Here is an 18492-nt window from a genome sequence, read left to right as displayed (position 1 = left end):
CTTCCCACTGAACAGAGTCCACGAGGACTGGAGAATAGCAAGAGGGGTTGATGGCTGAGGATGACCCAGTAGCAGCATGGAAATGAGTGGGAGTGCCCATGTGGAAGACGCATAGTTCGTGAGACATCATGAGGCTCTCCAAAACCCAAACCTGAGAACAAGCAGAAGTCAAGGCCTACAGTAAATTATGGGCATTGAAGTCTCCCACTAGGAAAAATGGTCGGAGGAGTTTTTGTATAAGATCTGTGATAGACTCAGTGTATGTTGCATCTTGTGGAGATAAATACAGCAAACAAACAGTGATCTTCTGACACACCAAAATTTCAACTGTAACTGCCTGCAGGCTAGCAGCCAAAAAGGGAAAGGAGTGGTGTATGTTATTGACAAACATAGACCCCTGTCTAATTTCCAAGTAAAGTCATCGTTGCCATGGAGAATACAGCCCTGTAATACAGGGCATGATGCTTTAAAATGCGTTTCCTGTCAACAACCACATGGGAAATTGCTGTGACAGGAGTTTCAACAGAAGTGAGTTGACAAACGCAGTACTAGTGCTGACACTAACAACCCCCCCCCCCCTTGTATGGCAGCGTTGGTTTTCTGAAAAGGTTTCTTAAGAGCTGAAGCAAAAGAGGTAGCGGACATGGGGGGCAGCAGGCCTTAGGCATCTTTTGGGCTCACCATACGCGAAGCGCTTTATAGTTTCAAACTTTTGTACCTTCTTTTTCTCAAGATATATACTGCAGTCCCTACTCCAGATGGGGTGATCCCAAAAACAATTAACCATTTCAAAGGAGAAGAAACTCCTACTTAGTGTGTGGTTCTACCAAGTAGCTTCTCCCATATGGTCCAGTGTAGTGTGCCCAAAGCGCTGGAATTTGAAACAGGGCACTGGCTTGGATAGATAAGGCCGCACATTAACATGAAGAAAACATGCCTTGACACACATTGGTAACTTCATACTACTGAAAGTGAGGCTGAAAGAGTGGATTTGATGAGATCACCATCTACCTTTTGTATGATATTCTGAATGTCACCAATACCTTCTTGGGCCTACTCAGCTTTTAATGTTTCTTTAGCAATGCTCATCAGATCCCTGCATGACACAATAGTTTGCTGTAGTTCAGAGTGGTGTATAGCTCGGTTTCAGTGGCATATTATCCATGGCTTTTCGCGTTCTGCCTATTTTTCAGTTGTTGGAAACTAGAGGTTTCGACCAACAGAGTCCCATTATGGATCCACTTGACAGATTTTAAAGTATCTGCCACATTCTCTAAGCTGGTTTGAGTGAGAAGTTTCTCAAAGCTTCCTTCTCTTCGTTTAAGTATGAAAAACACATTCTGGGCCAAAGCATATGTTCTGCTACAAAAGACTGGCATACCCTGAAGAAATCTAGAATGTTGGGGCTCACCTCATAAGACCGCTGTAGAGACTGGGTGTTGATAGCTACGAGTGGCCCATCCGTTCTGCTGGGGTGGTGGAGGAGAAAATTTCAAGGGTTCCACCTCAGTCACATGAGCAACTAGAATAGTAAGGGTCCTCTCACATAAATTCCCACTGGCCTGAATAAGCCTCATACAACTGAGGTGTGACAGTTCCTCAGTGGTTGCCCACTGACAACCATTCCACCTCAACAGCGTTGCATGTCATCAGCAGAGCGCAGCACACCTTGAGAGTGAGGGTTTTATAGAGGTTTTTACGACTCTTGCAGTGGTCGGTCAAGCCAAAATCCCCATTCCCAGTGGCACACAATGTACCATTATGGAGCCATAAGAAATTGGAATTTGTGGTGAGGACTATGGGTCCAAACTGCTGGGGTCATCAGTCTCTAGGCTTACACACTAATTAAAGTAATTGAACCTAAGTTATACTAAGGACAATACACACATCCATGCCTGAGGGAGGACTCGAACCTCCTCCAACTTCTGGTCAAGTTTGTGTCCCATGTGTGGAACTTGGCGGGTGTTCAGCGATGATTTGAGTAGCCATATCATCCTACTCTATGGGCCCCATGGTTCCCCTGCAAGGTCGCATTACAGGCAAAGAATCTGCTTGCTTATGAGGTCCATCCCATGGTACAATGCTTGTTCCCCAATGATGATGGCGGGTGTTCAGCGATGTTTTGAGTAGCCATATCATCCTCCTCTATGGGCCCCATGGTTTCTCTGCAAGGTCGCATTACAGGCAAAGAATCTGCTTGCTTATGAGATCCATCCCAAGGTACAATGCTTGTTCCACAATGATGATGTTTAGCGAGATGATACTGCCCCATTCCCACAGCTTGTATTGTCCAGAACTGGTTTTGTGAGCAGGGGGGTGAATTTCACATCTCCCCTGGCCACCACACTCGCCACATCTCAATAGTATTGAGCCTTTGTTAACTGCTTTCGAGGGAAGAGAGCGTTATCATCATTACCTGAACTTGCCAGGGTTTTGTAGGAATAATGGTATAATACTATTTTGTAGAAATAAGGCGTATGAAAGCTGTTCCGAATGCCAATGGTTTTCCTACACCTGTAATGTGTTGTGTAGATTCAACCAATGAGCGAGGTCTCTGAGCATGTGGAGACAGCTAGATCGAAAGTGACACCACAGTATCCACTGGTTAGTTTGAAGCGAGTCCACACCTGTGGCTACACAGAATCCCCATGGTACCGTGGTAATAAAAGCAGCAGAACTAGGTCAGCCTTATTGTAAGGATGGTGATTATTGGCGACTGCCTTGTTGGACCTGTGATCCTACATCAACGCTTCACAGGCGAGGTGTACAGAATTCTGCACTTCCTGCGTATGATCCTGCAGGAGGATGTTCTTTTGGTGGTGTGAAGGGCAATGTTGCCACTACGTGATGGTGCTCCACCCCACTGTCCTCTTTAGTGGCAGAGTTCAAACAGCTGTATAGACAAGAAATTCCCACTTGTCTGGTATGTTCTTAGGTGTGCTTTCAATGACTGAAACCTACAGAGTCAAAGATTGTTTAAGATTTCCACTATACCCACGTAATCGTTTTTACATCCTAATTTCTCACGTATTGTTCGCTACACTTTGTGGCCTTTTCGCAGAATCACCCTGAATTTAGTCTTGGGCATGATGTTGGATGTTCCATAAGGCTATTTGCAAACGATGCTGTGGCCTGCAGGAAGATGGTAATGGCGTAAGACTGTAGCGAAATGCAGGAAGATCTGCAGAGGATCAAAGATTGGTGCAGAGACTGGAGATTGATACTGAATGTAAATAAATGTAGCGTATTGTGCAGAACTAAGTGAAGAGACCCATTGTGGTTCGACCTATAATGGAATGACCATAGAAAAGTGATTGTAGGATTAACCGGCACCAGGCCTGTGATTTACTGAGACTAGCTTAATGAAACGTAATTCAACCACGAAAGTAGAGGTTACAAAACTATTGTTTGACCATTTCTTAGGTATTGTTGATAGGTCTGGGCTGTTACCAAGTAGGATCATCAGAAGAGAGAGAGAGATGATCCAAAGAAGAGCAGCACATTTCTCCAGGGGCTCGTTCAGTTGGGGTGTGTGCATGACAGATATGTGAGTAGCAGGATAATGTAAGTTCTGGCACACTCTGTTATTGCAAGATACATACATTCAGGGACAAACTTGACTGGTTTATGACCATCTCACCTCCCCTTAATCTATTGTTCTTTTAACAGATTTATGACCACCTGTGGATAATCCATCCTTCCGAGAAGCCCCTACCCTCCCCCTCCACCTTTCCCACCTCTCTGGGAAATCCCCTCACATTACAAGCACACCTTTGATATTAAATTAATAACTAATGATAAATTAATTAACCCTCCCCCTATGGGAAATCCCCCATCCCTCACCCCCTCACCCTCTTTGAAACAAGCATACTTTCAGGCCTGAGTTAGTCGAATAGTCTCATTCTGCTCTATTAAGCTGACTGACTAACTAATTAAATCAATAACCTTTTGAGTGGGACAGTTTCCCTTTGTGGGTACCGCTCCCTTCTGGAAATACTGATTGATTGGCTATTTGGTAGGAAATCAATTGCAATACATGGAATATTGTCTAAACAATTTCTGGCAGACAAGGCGATGTGTGGAATATTATTTATTAAAATAGTTTATTGGATACATAGTGAGGTACAGAATATAGTTTATTTATTTAAAGAAATTTGTGGGAAATCATTTACAGTGTATAGAATATTGTTTAAACAGCTTCTGGTAGACAAGGCAATAGATTATATATTTTTATTTGAACAATATATAGGATACAAGGCAATGTATGAAATATAATTTATTTATTTAAAGAATTTGCCAAGAAATTGACTACACTATGGAATTCTATTTAAACAAATTGTGAGTGACAAGGCAGTGTGGAATATTTAAAAATATATTGCGCTTTTTTAATCTAACTGCGCAAGGAATAGTGCCATGAAAGACTCACCACACATAATTACACTGTTACAGAACGCACTAAGCAAATCTGGTGAAAAAAAACTCCTGATCATGTCACTGACTTTCAATGCACCACACATGCCACTGGTCAGGGGCTACCGAAGCTGCTCGACCACACTAATCTTCTGCATATGAAGCATCAAGTGGGTGCATTCCTTTGAAATTTGATACCAGCTTCATTTCCTTCCCCTCTCCATCTCCATTTCAAGTGGTTATGTCCTGTTTGTGTGAACCAATGTATGCAAACACACAAAGACCAAGATGTCCTCCACAACCCTTCTCCCATCCCCCTCCCCTGCCCCCTTCGCCACCTATGGAGACCTGGCGCTGGTAATTGGTATATACTCATATCACTCATCCAATTACACACAATCTCTCTAGATGCTTGCATTTTAAGGAGTTTAGCACTACTTTTGGGATAAAGTACATGTGAGCCTGATACACTTGAGAGAATTTTTGGGATATAACAGACTATTAAGAAGAAGAAGAAACATTTGAATTATGCATGATGGGACTCCAGATGGAAGGAGTTTGAAACATTTGTGTAGATAACTTGTGCCAACCAATCTGTAGAATTTTTGTAGTGTTTGGATTCAATATCAAGAAGCTACTAGGAAGAGAGAAATGATCACAGAACATAAACACAAATGCATAGGAGCATTGTTTAACATGTAAAATTACATGCCATGCTACTCTAATTCCATAAACAGAATACAATCTCTTCAACACCAACAACATCTGTCAAGCAAATGTGTACACAGAGATTGCAGTAGCTCACTAACCCCTGTCACTGACTTAGAATCACTGCAGTCATGAAACTGAAGACTCGATTTATATCCACAATGTGGCAGATAAATGGAGTACTTCATGTACATCTTCGTACATCTAGAGGAGGATGTTGAAATAGGGTTTCCATCGATGGACATGATTCATCACACATGTGTCCTCAGCCGACTGTGGTATGGAAAGGTTTGCTGTGAATGACAGCAGGTAGATAGCTCTTTAAGTCACATATAGAACATGGTATAGTATTTGAGCCAAATGCAAGTTATATCTCACAACTAATGCATCCCGAGAGAACAATGGAAAAAAGTAAAGAAATGCGTGATAAATGACCTGCAGAAATATCTCCCTCTCTCCAGAATTCATCGTCAGCCTATCATTAAATCTACCTCATTACAATCCTTCTCAACGGATCACACCATCTACTTTCTATCATCCTTTAATGCAGATCCATCTCAGTTTAGAGGTAGATCATTCTCTTTTCCTTGAAAACATCAAAGACAGTTGTCAACTTGTACATATCCCTGTTACCTCAAAAGACATAGAGCATAATTTTGTTAAAAAAACAAGCCATACAGAAACTGTTTGTGAGGTTTTTGTTAGCTGACACAGAATAGGTGTGATTGGTGGAGAGTACAGAGAAACACATTATAAATATCGTTTCTTAGAATTTAAAACACCTGAACAGTCTCTGCATGGGGTCAAACATTAATCCATTCAGTAGATGTATATCACAGTCCCCCATCAGGTAATACAAGGTTCTTTAGCTAAGGTCACGTTATAAATATCTATATGCTGGTTGCCAATAACTTTGGGATCACACCTGGCCTTGTGATCCGAGATACATAAATTTATTACTCAACATTTCGTGGTCATCCACGTTAAACAATCGATTCCAGCCATCGTATCGCTGTCTATGAAAAATAACTGTTTCTCTGGTTCCCAGTGCTTCCATGTAAACTTTTTCTCTTATTCCTCCTGCTGCCACATTCCTGTTCCTAAGTACAACCATTTTCCAGCATCAAGCAGACATGTAAGTACACCCTCACTATCCCTGAATTTCCCCACAGCCAGGCAATGTGGCCGAGAGGTTCTAGGCGCTTCAGTCTGGAACTGCGCACACCGCTATGTCGCAGATTCGAATCCTGCCTCGGGCATGGAAGTGTGTGATGTCCTTAGGTTAGTTAGTTTTAAGTATTTCTAAGTTCTAGGGGACTGATGAGCTCCAATGTTAAGTCCCATAGTGCCCATAGCCATTTGAACCATTTCCCCACATTTTGGCGTATTATCCCTCAATTCATACGTATTTTCCGACAATTTTCGTAATTTTTTGTGTCACTTCTGCTCATGTGTTCATGACATCACTTTTCGCCACATATTCTAAAACTGCTTGTAAATGTAGTACAGTTGTCAACACCTAGTGCAACTAAGGTATTTGATATCAAAGGTATGCTTCTAGTGTCGAGGGATTTGCGAGAGGGTTGGGGAGGTGGAGGGAGAGGGAGAGGGGAAGCGGTGGAGGGAGTTTCTCAGAATGATGGATGATAACCAGTGGTCATAAATCAATTAACAGAACAATAGGTTAAGGGGAGGGTGAGGGGTCATAAATCAATCGAGTTTGCTCCTGAATGTATGTAACCTGCGCCAGAATATATACGAGGGCAGTTCAATAAGTAATGCAACACATTTTTTTTTCTGAAACAGGGGTTGTTTTATTCAGCATTGAAATACACCAGTTTATTCCCCAATCTTTTAGCTACACAACACTATTTTTCAACGTAATCTCCATTCAATGCTACGGCCTTACGCCACCTTGAAATGAGGGCCTGTATGCCTGCACGGTACCATTCCACTGGTCGATGTCGGAGCCAACGTCGTACTGCATCAATAACTTCTTCATCATCCGCGTAGTGCCTCCCACGGATTGCGTCCTTCATTGGGCCAAACATATGGAAATCCGATGGTGCGAGATCGGGGCTGTAGGGTGCATGAGGAAGAACAGTCCACTGAAGTTTTGTGAGCTCCTCTCGGGTGCGAAGACTTGTGTGAGGTCTTGCGTTGTCATGAAGAAGGAGAAGTTCGTTCAGATTTTTGTGCCTACGAACACGCTGAAGTCGTTTCTTCAATTTCTGAAGAGTAGCACAATACACTTCAGAGTTGATCGTTTGACCATGGGGAAGGACATCGAACAGAATAACCCCTTCAGCGTCCCAGAAGACTGTAACCGTGACTTTACCGGCTGAGGGTATGGCTTCAAACTTTTTCTTGGTAGGGGAGTGGGTGTGGCGCCACTCCATTGATTGCCGTTTTGTTTCAGGTTCGAAGTGATGAACCCATGTTTCATCGCCTGTAACAATCTTTGACAAGAAATTGTCACCCTCAGCCACATGACGAGCAAGCAATTCCGCACAGATGGTTCTCCTTTGCTCTTTATGGTGTTCGGTTAGACAGCGAGGGACACAGCGGGAACAAACCTTTGAATATCCCAACTGGTGAACAATTGTGACAGCACTACTAACAGAGATGTCAAGTTGAGCACTGAGTTGTTTGATGGTGATCCGTCGATCATCTCGAACGAGTGTGTTCGCACACTCCGCCATTGCAGGAGTCACAGCTGTGCATGGCCAGCCCGCATGCGGGAGATCAGACAGTCTTGCTTGACCTTGCGGCGATGATACGCGCTTTGCTTAACGACTCACCGTGCTTTTGTCCACTGCCAGATCACCGTAGACATTCTGCAAGCGCCTATGAATATCTGAGATGCCCTGGTTTTCCGCCAAAAGAAACTCGATCACTGCCCGTTGTTTGCAACGCACATCCGTTACAGACGCCATTTTAACAGCTCCGTACAGCGCTGCCACCTGTCGGAAGTCAATGAGACTATACGAGACGAAGCGGGAATGTTTGAAAATATTCCACAAGAAATTTCCGTTTTTTTCAACCAAAATTGGCCGAGAAAAAAAATGTGTTGCATTACTTATTGAACTGCCCTCGTACTTTGTATCACTGAGAGCATCACTGTTCATATTAAGAGGGACCAGTACAGTACACTGCAAGAAGAGACGGCCGTCATACCTCCTCTCACATACGTCTCGTGAAATGACCATATGGAGAGAAATCGGAGCTCATAAGAAAGTTTATAGTGAGCGATTCTTGACTCGCACTATTTGCGAATGCAAAAGAGAAAGGGAAAAATGACAGGGGTAGAAATGGTACTCTCCACCACACAATGTAAGCCGGCTTGAGGAGTATGGATGTAGATGTGAAAATAGAGCTGAAATCCTACTTTGGATACTCATTCTCCAACATGCTATAAAAACATTATGTACATTACTTTTCTTGTGTTGAACCTAAAGCTAGTACAAGCATATAACCCAGTTCAAATGTTGCAAAGAGTTGCATGCAAAGGAAGTGACTCTCCATATTCTGTACTAAATTGTCTGCACACTAAATTGCCCTTCAACCTAAACATACAGTATATAAATAATATTTTGGCAGGCTATCACGTCGTTATTATGACGAGTAGATGGCGTAGTGTTTTGAGCCGGTATCCTGGACTGCAGTTCAGTCCTCATCTCATATCCGTTTCGATTGACTGTTAAGACTTTTTGAGTCTCGTACATGCATAGAATGGGAAAATTACACACTATATGATAACCTAACTGTGAGGGGACAGAGGGTGAATTTCTGTCGTAATCCTACATAGACTTCCAACGTGTACTGAAACGTTGCTGTATACTTTTATCCGTTGAATGATGGCTGATCAGCTCCATGTCATCTAATAGCATCACAGAAAATGGTGATCTAGGCTCAAACGCAATTGTGAAATATGGATATGTAAGTGGAAGACCCAAGATAACTAAACGGTATTATAATTAAATAACGATGTCTTAATCCTTTCAGACCCCTTGGCTTCCATTGTGTACATTAATGTTTAATGTGTCATCGCTGAAAAAGAAGTACTTTCCCCCAATGGAATCCTGAGGCACACATTTGCGAATATTCAGCCCTCTCATTATGGTCGAGCGCTGCCAGCTGTTGGGCATTACTATGAAAATATTAGCATGTCAAAGTAGCAATGTGCACCAGCTCGTCACCACTGGAATACACAGATGTGGTTGGTTCGATGTATTCCACTGTTGTTGTTATTTTGCATGGTAACTACTGAATGGTCATTTTATTTACTACAACAGAGAATCTTTCATAATTAGTTATTTTAGTCCATAAAATGAGCCAAGTCTACAAAGTATGTTTTGAAAATGGGTATATATTTTTGCAAAAATTTTCCTTCTAAAACCATTAAAAAATCGCGTAAGAGCATTACGACGTAAAGAAAAATTTTCCTTCCTTCAGAAACAATTCAGGTCTGAAAGGGTTAAAGGAGCGATGATCGATTCTGAACCTATAGGCTCCAACAAAGTTCAAACAGATTGTGCGCTTTGCCAGCATTCCCCACACAAGGAAAAATTCTCAAGCTTTCAAGAAACAGTTTTTGCATCAAGGATTGTTGATCTATAACAGAAAAGGGCTATCCACAGGTCGCACAACAGCTCACCTTAAACATGCCCTTCAGTTTGCCGGATGTGAACGTAGGGCTCAATTTGATTCTCAGCTGGCGCCACTTCTTTCCTGCCAGGAAAAAGAGATGTTTGTTGAGAGGTTCTTCATCGTCGATGAACAGTCCCCTGTCGTGGAACGTCCCGAAATCCTTGATATGGACGTGGCGAATGAGTTCAGGGTCACGAATAAGCAGCAGTGGTCGATGGAATCCGTAAAACCCGACGTACCTCTCTTCTGAAACGAAAACAGAGTACAGTTACGAATTAAATTAACGACAGATATCACCTCTGGGTAGTAACACATACATCCTACCACAATTATTGTCGTATTGACCCTAAGTCTTAAGTAGATCCACAGCTAAGACGACATGACGAGTGCGTGACATTTCTAAATGCAGACGTGCTCTGTGACGAGAGTCCCAGTAAACTTGGCCAGACTATGTTTGGCATGGGTTCGGTGACCCTGGTATCCCGTCAATGGTGTATTATCAGCTCTGCTTCATCTGTTAGGTGGGCAGGTAACGGGAATCTTGGCTTCATCTACATCTTCATCTACATGGATACTCTGCAAATCATATTTAAGAGCCTGGCAGATGGTTCATCGAACCACCTTCACAATTCTCTGTTATTCCAATCTCGTACGGCGCGCGGAAAGAATGAACACCTATATCTTTCCGTATGAGCTCTGATTTCCCTTATTTTATCGTGGTGATCGTTCCTCCCTATGTAGGTCGGTGTCAAAAAACTATTTTCGCATTCCGAGGAGAAAGTTGGTGACTGGAATTTCGTGAGAAGGTTCAGTCGCAACGAAAAAAGCCTTTCTTTTATTGATGTGCAGCCCAAATCGTGTATCATTTCTTTGACACTCTCTCACATATTTCATGTTAATACAAAACGTGCTACCTTTCTTTGAACTTTTTCGATGTACTCCGTCAGTCCTATGTGGTAAGAACCCCACACCGAGCAGCAGTATTCAAAAAGAGGACGGACAAGCTTAGTGTAGGCAGTCTCCTTAGTAGGTCTGTTACATTTTCAGTGTCGTGCCAATAAAATGCAGTCTTTCTGTAGCCATCCCCACAACATTTTCTATGTGTTCCTTCCAATTTAAGTTGTTCGTAATTGTAATACCTGGGAATTTAGTTGTATTTACGGCTTAAAAAAAAAAAGATTTTAAATGGCTCTGAGCACTATGGGACTTAACATCTGTGGTCATCAGTCCCCTAGAACTTAGAACTACTTAAACCTAACTAACCTAAGGACATCACACACATCCATGCCCGAGGCAGGATTCGAACCTGCGACCGTAGCGGTCGCGCGGTTCCGGACTGAGCGCCTAGAACCGCTAGACCACCACGGCCGTCTACGGCTTTTAGATTAGACTGATTTATCGTGTAACCGAAGTTTAACGAGTTCCTTTTAGCACTCATGTGGATGACCTCACACTTTTCGTTATTTAGGGTCAACTGCCACTTTTCGCACCATTCAGATATCTTTTCTAAATCGGTATAGCGTCAGCGCTAGAAATCTTTACAAAGGTAGAAAAAAGTCTCAATGAGTGCTGAATGGCAGAGGAGCGTGCGACTGCTGAGGACAAACAGTTGTCATGCAATTCCCTACGGCCAGTAACCTGATTTCTGTTCAAAGAAGCTTACTGTGGTAGTTGGGTGCGCAGTAAGTACTATAACTTCCTCTAAAAAGCCTGTTACAGGTTCGGGTGGCATGTTGGACAGTGCAACAAATGTAATCTCGTGGGCTGTTTGCCGCCAGAAAAATTTTCGTATAATTCAGAAAACAATGATAATGGAAAGTACCTGTCAAAATGTGTTATACGTTGTGAAACGAGAGCAAAAAAAAAAAAAAAAAAATGTATAAAAATTTCGTATCTGTATACATAAATAACATTCAGTACAGCACGAACTGCGAATTCCATGTGGCGATTGTCCTTATAAAAGCTAAATGCTTGGAAAATTGCTCTATCGTGATGGAGATGTTCAGTACACTGGATTACAACAAAGCAGACCCGCCGTGCTAGAACATAATAGATCTTGATGCAGGTGGCGGAAGTAGGAATGGTAGTCGGCGAGTATCAGTGATGGAAAAAAAGAGTATGAATAAAGGTAGACAGTGAGCAGTATGAAACTCTTGTACGTGTGTTAAAGTTAAGTATAACGGTACTCTAAGGATTTATTACGGCAGATACCATCCATTTCTTAATACGGACCTACGTTTCCGTCTCGTTACGATATTTTAAATGCCAAATCTTAGAACAGCAACTGTGGCGTCTAACGATCAAGCTACATGTGATTAATTTAGCAGGCTGCTGCAAAAACAGTGAAGTGTTGTTAATCTTCTGCACAATATCTTAACTACACAGGTAAAGTGAGTAGTTACCCACCTACTCGAAGGGGAAAAAGATCTAAGGTCCTGAAAAATACTGCAGCATATTACTTTTTTCGAGCTAGAAAGGCCATCAAAGCTCTGCAGCCGCTATCCATCGCAATTTCTTTCATATATACGGTCACAAAATGCATGTAAGAAGTTTCTGTATCCACACAAGCACACTGGCAAATAGCGAAGGCAATGCCACATGCTCCTCTAAGTAAAACTGCGAATGGAAAATCAGTTCGTGAAAGTCAGAGTACAGCGTTCCAGAGTCAGTAGGCATGACTGGCAAAGTCGAGAGACTCAGGTCGATGTGGAAGGAGAAATTTACTAAGTTTTCGGAACTAAGAACTGGATGGGTTCCGACAGGAATTGAAATTTACCCGAACACCTCTTTTTTCTCATCATTCTATGAAAGTGTGTTCGCCATGCTGCGATGTCCTCCCTCTCAACCAGAAATGTTCTATTTTTAATTTTTTTTAATGGAAGCTAACATTTTCATGTTTCTTCTTGACAGAATTGAGCTACGTTATTTATTGACACTTATTCATCTGAGCAAACTCTTCGATAACGTATATTTGCATGATGACTAACCACTTCAGAAGCTAAGAATGTGCAGAGTTACTAACAGAGGATGACTGTACAATGCTGTGTCACGTGCGTTGGTCATGTACTGTGGAGTACTGTCAAACACCTTCTGTCCGGTCTGCACTAAACAAAGCTTGGTCTTGCCTTCTGCCTTCGACTACTGTAAAGCGAGGTTTATACTAACTTGACATGTAGCTAATCTAAAGTAAACCTGATAAAGAGGCGAGATGAAGTGAGTAAACAAGCAGACACAGATAAAACGGCAGTGACACTGGTGCTGCGCTAAGCGCGGTTGGTACCCAAGGGGCCCGGGGGGGGGGGGGGGGAGACCGGGAAGACGCCCTCCGGGCCTTCGCCACGGGGAAAAACCGTGCACTTACTTCTATGCTCTGTGATCACGGGTCACCGAGGAGGCGGCGTGTGATGCCGCCCATCTCTCTCAGCAGCAGGCGGCCCCCTGGGCCGTGCTGTTGCTGTTGGTGAATACGCGGGGACTGCGAGGTGAGCCGGCAGTCACGTGGACAACAACAAGTGGTCTGGAGCGTCACCGCGGGCGATTTTCCCCAGGAGAGTGGACGTTGCAATTCAGTGTGAGGTTGGGAGCGGGGGGTGAGGGGGGGGTGGGGAGAAGACTCAAAGGCCGCAGGTTACTTCACAGTTGCTGCTCAAGTGTGCGTACTAATAAAGGGTGTGGAACAGGCAGCAGCACCACACGGAAAAGAGAAACGATACGAGACGAGGAGGTTCGTCTAAACACCCCCTCTGTAAACATACAATACATTAGGTACCGACGGTGGAAACTATAGACCTACCAGCTACTTTTAAAAGTTATAACTTCAAAATTGCTTGAGGTGAGCGACAGGGTGACAGTCGAAAAAACTGGAATATTTTTTTTATTGCGGTATCAGAAGGTAGGGCAGTTCAATAAGTAGGGCAGTTCAATAAGTAATGCAACACATTTTTTTTCTCGGCCAATTTTGGTTGAAAAAACCGGAAATTTCTTGTGGAATATTTTCAAACATTTCCGCTTCGTCTCGTATAGTTTCATTGACTTCCGACAGGTGGCAGTGCTGTACGGAGCTGTTAAAATGGCGTCTGTAACGGATGTGCGTTGCAAACAACGGGCAGTGATCGAGTTTCTTTTGGCGGAAAACCAGGGCATCTCAGATATTCACAGGCGCTTGCAGAATGTCTACGGTGATCTGGCAGTGGACAAAAGCACGGTGAGTCGTTGGGCAAAGCGTGTGTCATCATCGCCGCAAGGTCAAGCAAGACTGTCTGATCTCCCGCGTGCGGGCCGGCCGTGCACAGCTGTGACTCCTGCAATGGCGGAGCGTGCGAACACACTCGTTCGAGATGATCGACGGATCACCATCAAACAACTCAGTGCTCAACTTGACATCTCTGTTGGTAGTGCTGTCACAATTGTTCACCAGTTGGGATATTCAAAGGTTTGTTCCCGCTGGGTCCCTCGTTGTCTAACCGAACACCATAAAGAGCAAAGGAGAACCATCTGTGCGGAATTGCTTGCTCGTCATGTGGCTGAGGGTGACAATTTCTTGTCAAAGATTGTTACAGGCGATGAAACATGGGTTCATCACTTCGAACCTGAAACAAAACGGCAATCAATGGAGTGGCGCCACACCCACTCCCCTACCAAGAAAAAGTTTAAAGCCATACCCTCAGCCAGTAAAGTCACGGTTACAGTCTTCTGGGACGCTGAAGGGGTTATTCTGTTCGATGTCCTTCCCCATGGTCAAACGATCAACTCTGAAGTGTATTGTGCTACTCTTCAGAAATTGAAGAAACGACTTCAGCGTGTTCGTAGGCACAAAAATCTGAACGAACTTCTCCTTCTTCATGACAACGCAAGACCTCACACAAGTCTTCGCACCCGAGAGGAGCTCACAAAACTTCAGTGGACTGTTCTTCCTCATGCACCCTACAGCCCCGATCTCGCACCGTCGGATTTCCATATGTTTGGCCCAATGAAGGACGCAATCCGTGGGAGGCACTACGCGGATGATGAAGAAGTTATTGATGCAGTACGACGTTGGCTCCTACATCGACCAGTGGAATGGTACCGTGCAGGCATACAGGCCCTCATTTCAAGGTGGCGTAAGGCCGTAGCATTGAATGGAGATTACGTTGAAAAATAGTGTTGTGTAGCTAAAAGATTGGGGAATAACCTGGTGTATTTCAATGCTGAATAAAACAACCACTGTTTCAGAAAAAAAATGTGTTGCATTACTTATTGAACTGGCCTCGTAGATTGAAGAATTATTCCCCAAAATATTATGCGCGAACTTCAAAAAGTTACGATTCTGTGAGCATTTGAAGCCCAGAATTCAATGCAGGCCTCAGCGAAAGAGGTCCGGTTCCACGCATACGCTTCCTATTTATACCGATTTGAGTAAACCTCATTGGTTGGATCGTTGTTTGTGCGGTTTTACTCGAAATGTGAACGAAACTTTAAATAGTCTTATTTGGAGATGCGCTTCAAAAATAACGTGAAGCCGAAGCGAAATTGTCAACGTCGCTTCAAATTTGGCCGTATGTCTATTCACTGTAGATCCTTCTACAGTAATGCACGTGGTAAGTGCCCTTTAAACCAAAACTGGCGAAGGAATTCGCCGATTCTGCGAAGACAGAGACGCCAGCGGCGATGCACTCAGCGACGAAGAGGGCTTTGAGGACGTATGTGAGGGCTTATTAGATCAAAGTAGGAGAGAGCGGCCATCCACTAGCCAGGGCGATAGTTGCTACTGACGAGGAGTGGATGCTATCCCTTAAGTTTCAAGCTCTCTCCCTTTTTTGTATGATAAATACCTGTCAAACTTTAAAGGCGGTTTTCTCAAGCGGCCATCCACTAGCTGGAGCGAACGTTATTACGGACCAGGAATTGATGATATCCCTGAAGTTTCAAGATCTGCCCGTTTTTTATATGATAAATACTTGTCAAACTTTAAACGCGGTTTTCTAAAAACTACGCCCACGCTACAATTTTCATCCGGTTTTAATAATTTTTCGACTCCCTTGAAGCAAACTTAAGTCTCTTCACTCCATCGTAGCCGTTTTTTTTTTAAAATTGATGTTTAGTATTTTATTCGGCCAAAAAAGAGGGGTCCAAAAATGTCCAAATTTTTTTAAATATGTATAATTCACCAATTTTTTTTCTAATGCGTATAATGAACTAAAATTACATCTGTAAGGATCAGGGTGACATATTAATTTCAGGTTGCAGTTAACCACAACCGGAGTTACAGCAACAACCGTCGATCTGCCTCTTTTCAGAGCTGCCTCTGGAAAATCACCACTACACAGTGAAGACATTACTATTTTTCGTTAAAAAATACCCAATAAATTTTCAATTTATGCCGCATTCATTGCAGCAAACCACATTTGTCTACTACATTCCAGTACGCAGAAAATAATCCTGAATTTGAGCAATGTTTTCGTCCGTCACCCTGTCGTTCCCCTTTAAGGAATCTTAACAAATGAAGTGTCAAACAATGTCGCTTGGAGATCACTATCTGACATTATGTTTACAGTTTATATAAGAGCAGCAAAATGTGCGTTATCGTTCGGAAGGTTCATTCAGATTATTAGAAAACGCATTTCAGCTCAAAATAAACTGCAAAAGATGTGTATAGCGCCACTATTACGTAACAGACTACAACGACTATCTCTATAGTTTAATTCTCTTTAATACTTGTTTCGTAAATGAAACCGCCTTTTCCTGCTGCCAATTAATTTATTTTTCCAAGACACGTTTCGCATTTTTCTTATTCTAAGGCATCATCACTGAGATCTATAACGATACAGTTTCGTTATTTTTAGATTATCAAACAGTTCACGTCGCGATTTTTTATGTAAAAAGTAATTACTTACGATTTGTTGTGATCAGCGTTTCCTCTCATCTGGTCTGGAGACTGTGCTACCACTTTATTACCGATATACAAGCACAATTTTGAGTTCCGACCTTTTTCACACTGTTCACTATGTTTCTTCCTCTTTTCTGTGCTGTACTATTGTTATTTTGCCACTCGATATAATTATTTCTTCGGACACTGCGCTTTTAACAACGTAAATATTGCGGCATCATTACGTGTTTCCTCCTCTTTGGTGTGTTTACCTACTTGTTGCCAATCTAACGACGTATATGTTCAAGACCGTAATGTTTATATCGTGTGTGTTAATGTGGGAGAGATAGTCAGGCGAAGAGCTTACCTTTCACTTACTGTCCGTGATCTCCTTCGGTGCCGGCCGGAGTGGCCGAGCGGTTCTAGGCGCTACAGTCTGGACCCGCGTGACCGCTGCGGTCGCAGGTTCGAATCCTGCCTCGGGCATGGATGTGTGTGATGTCCTTAGGTTACTTAGGTTTAAGTAGTTCTAAGTTCTAGGGGACTGATGACCTCAGATGTTAAGTCCCATAGTGCTCAGAGCCATTTGCACCATTTTTTTTCATCCTTCGGTATACTCTCCTCCACAACTGATACACTGATACACCGCTCCCAGTGCCGTTTCCATTCCGCAAACAGTCTTGGTACGCCTCTCGCTGGATCGCACGAAGCGCCGTTTGCGAATTTTCTTTTACCTGGTCTATCGTTGAAAATCTTCGTCGTTTCCAGGGGTTTTTAATTTTGGAAATAAAAATAAGTCCACAGGGGCCACGTCTGGAAAGTACGGAGGAGGCGGCACAGTGTTTTCGGTTTTTGTGCAAGAGACACGCGCCAACAGGGATGAATGCGCGGCTGTGTTATCGTGATGCAAGAGGCGTGAATTCTCTCTACACATTTCAGGCCGTCTCCTTCTCACAATTTCTCGCAGGTATCGCAACGCGTCCCGACAGTACCATCGATTAACAGTTCGTCCCTGTGGCACGAATTCATGATGAATTAATCCTTCAAAGTCAAAGAAAACTTTCAGCATGGCTTTGACATTTGACCTGACCTGACGAGCTTTTTTTGGTCTCAGAGAACCTTTCCCGACGCAGTCTGAAGACTGAACCTTGCTCTCAACATCATAACCGTAGACACATGTCTCATCACCCGTTATGATCCTCTTAAGGCACATCCCGTTCTCATTTGCACGATTCGAAAGCTCTTCACAGGTTGCGAGGAAAAGGTCGTTCAGGTCTTGACTCGTGAGGCGTGGGACGAATTTGGCTGCAGCACGATGCATTCGAAGATGCTGTGTCAGGATTTCATGGCATGATCTAACTGAAGTGTTACGTTCTTCTGCAGTCTCTCGGACAGTCAGTCTCCCATTGGAACGCACGATTTCGTGACATTCCTGAAATGAACGTCGTCAATAGACGTCGAAGGGCGTCTTGAACGAGGGTCATTTTCAACTTCGATCCCCCTTGTGAACAATCTGTAACACCCAGTACGGCATAATGACTCATCACTGTACGCTTCCTGCATCATTTGGTGAGTCTCTGTAAAGGTTTCCCAAGTTGCACGCAACATTTAATGCAGACGCTTTGCTGCTCTAAATCTGACATGTCGAAATTCCCAAACTGTGCGACACAACGTTCTACTCAATACAGTACTCAACAATAACTAACAGACGTACAACAATGAAACTTACGGTAGTTCCAGATTAAAGACAGGCGCGTGCAGGTATGCCAACCGCATTTCGCTCCAATACACCACTGGCGCGAAATTACGAATGTAAGTTTTTTAACAACCCTGGTATTGTTCGGCGCTGACAACCGCATATTCCGCATTGGCCACATCCC

General features: G+C 43.3%; 1 protein-coding gene across 1 annotated transcript in view; it reads right to left on the bottom strand.

Moving 5' to 3' along the window:
- LOC126088150 (cytochrome P450 6k1-like) overlaps window positions 1-18492 on the bottom strand; it is a 49391-nt gene that overhangs the window by 28298 nt on the left and 2601 nt on the right. Inside the window, 1 exon segment of the mRNA XM_049906266.1 lies at window positions 9776-10014. Within this exon segment, the coding sequence (XP_049762223.1) occupies window positions 9776-10014 (239 nt within the window).

This window comes from Schistocerca cancellata, chromosome 6, assembly GCF_023864275.1.
Source record: "Schistocerca cancellata isolate TAMUIC-IGC-003103 chromosome 6, iqSchCanc2.1, whole genome shotgun sequence".
NCBI classification, from domain to species: domain Eukaryota; kingdom Metazoa; phylum Arthropoda; class Insecta; order Orthoptera; family Acrididae; genus Schistocerca; species Schistocerca cancellata.
The sequence above is the reverse complement of the archived record's forward strand: the minus strand, read 5'-3'. Positions and strand labels throughout refer to the sequence as shown.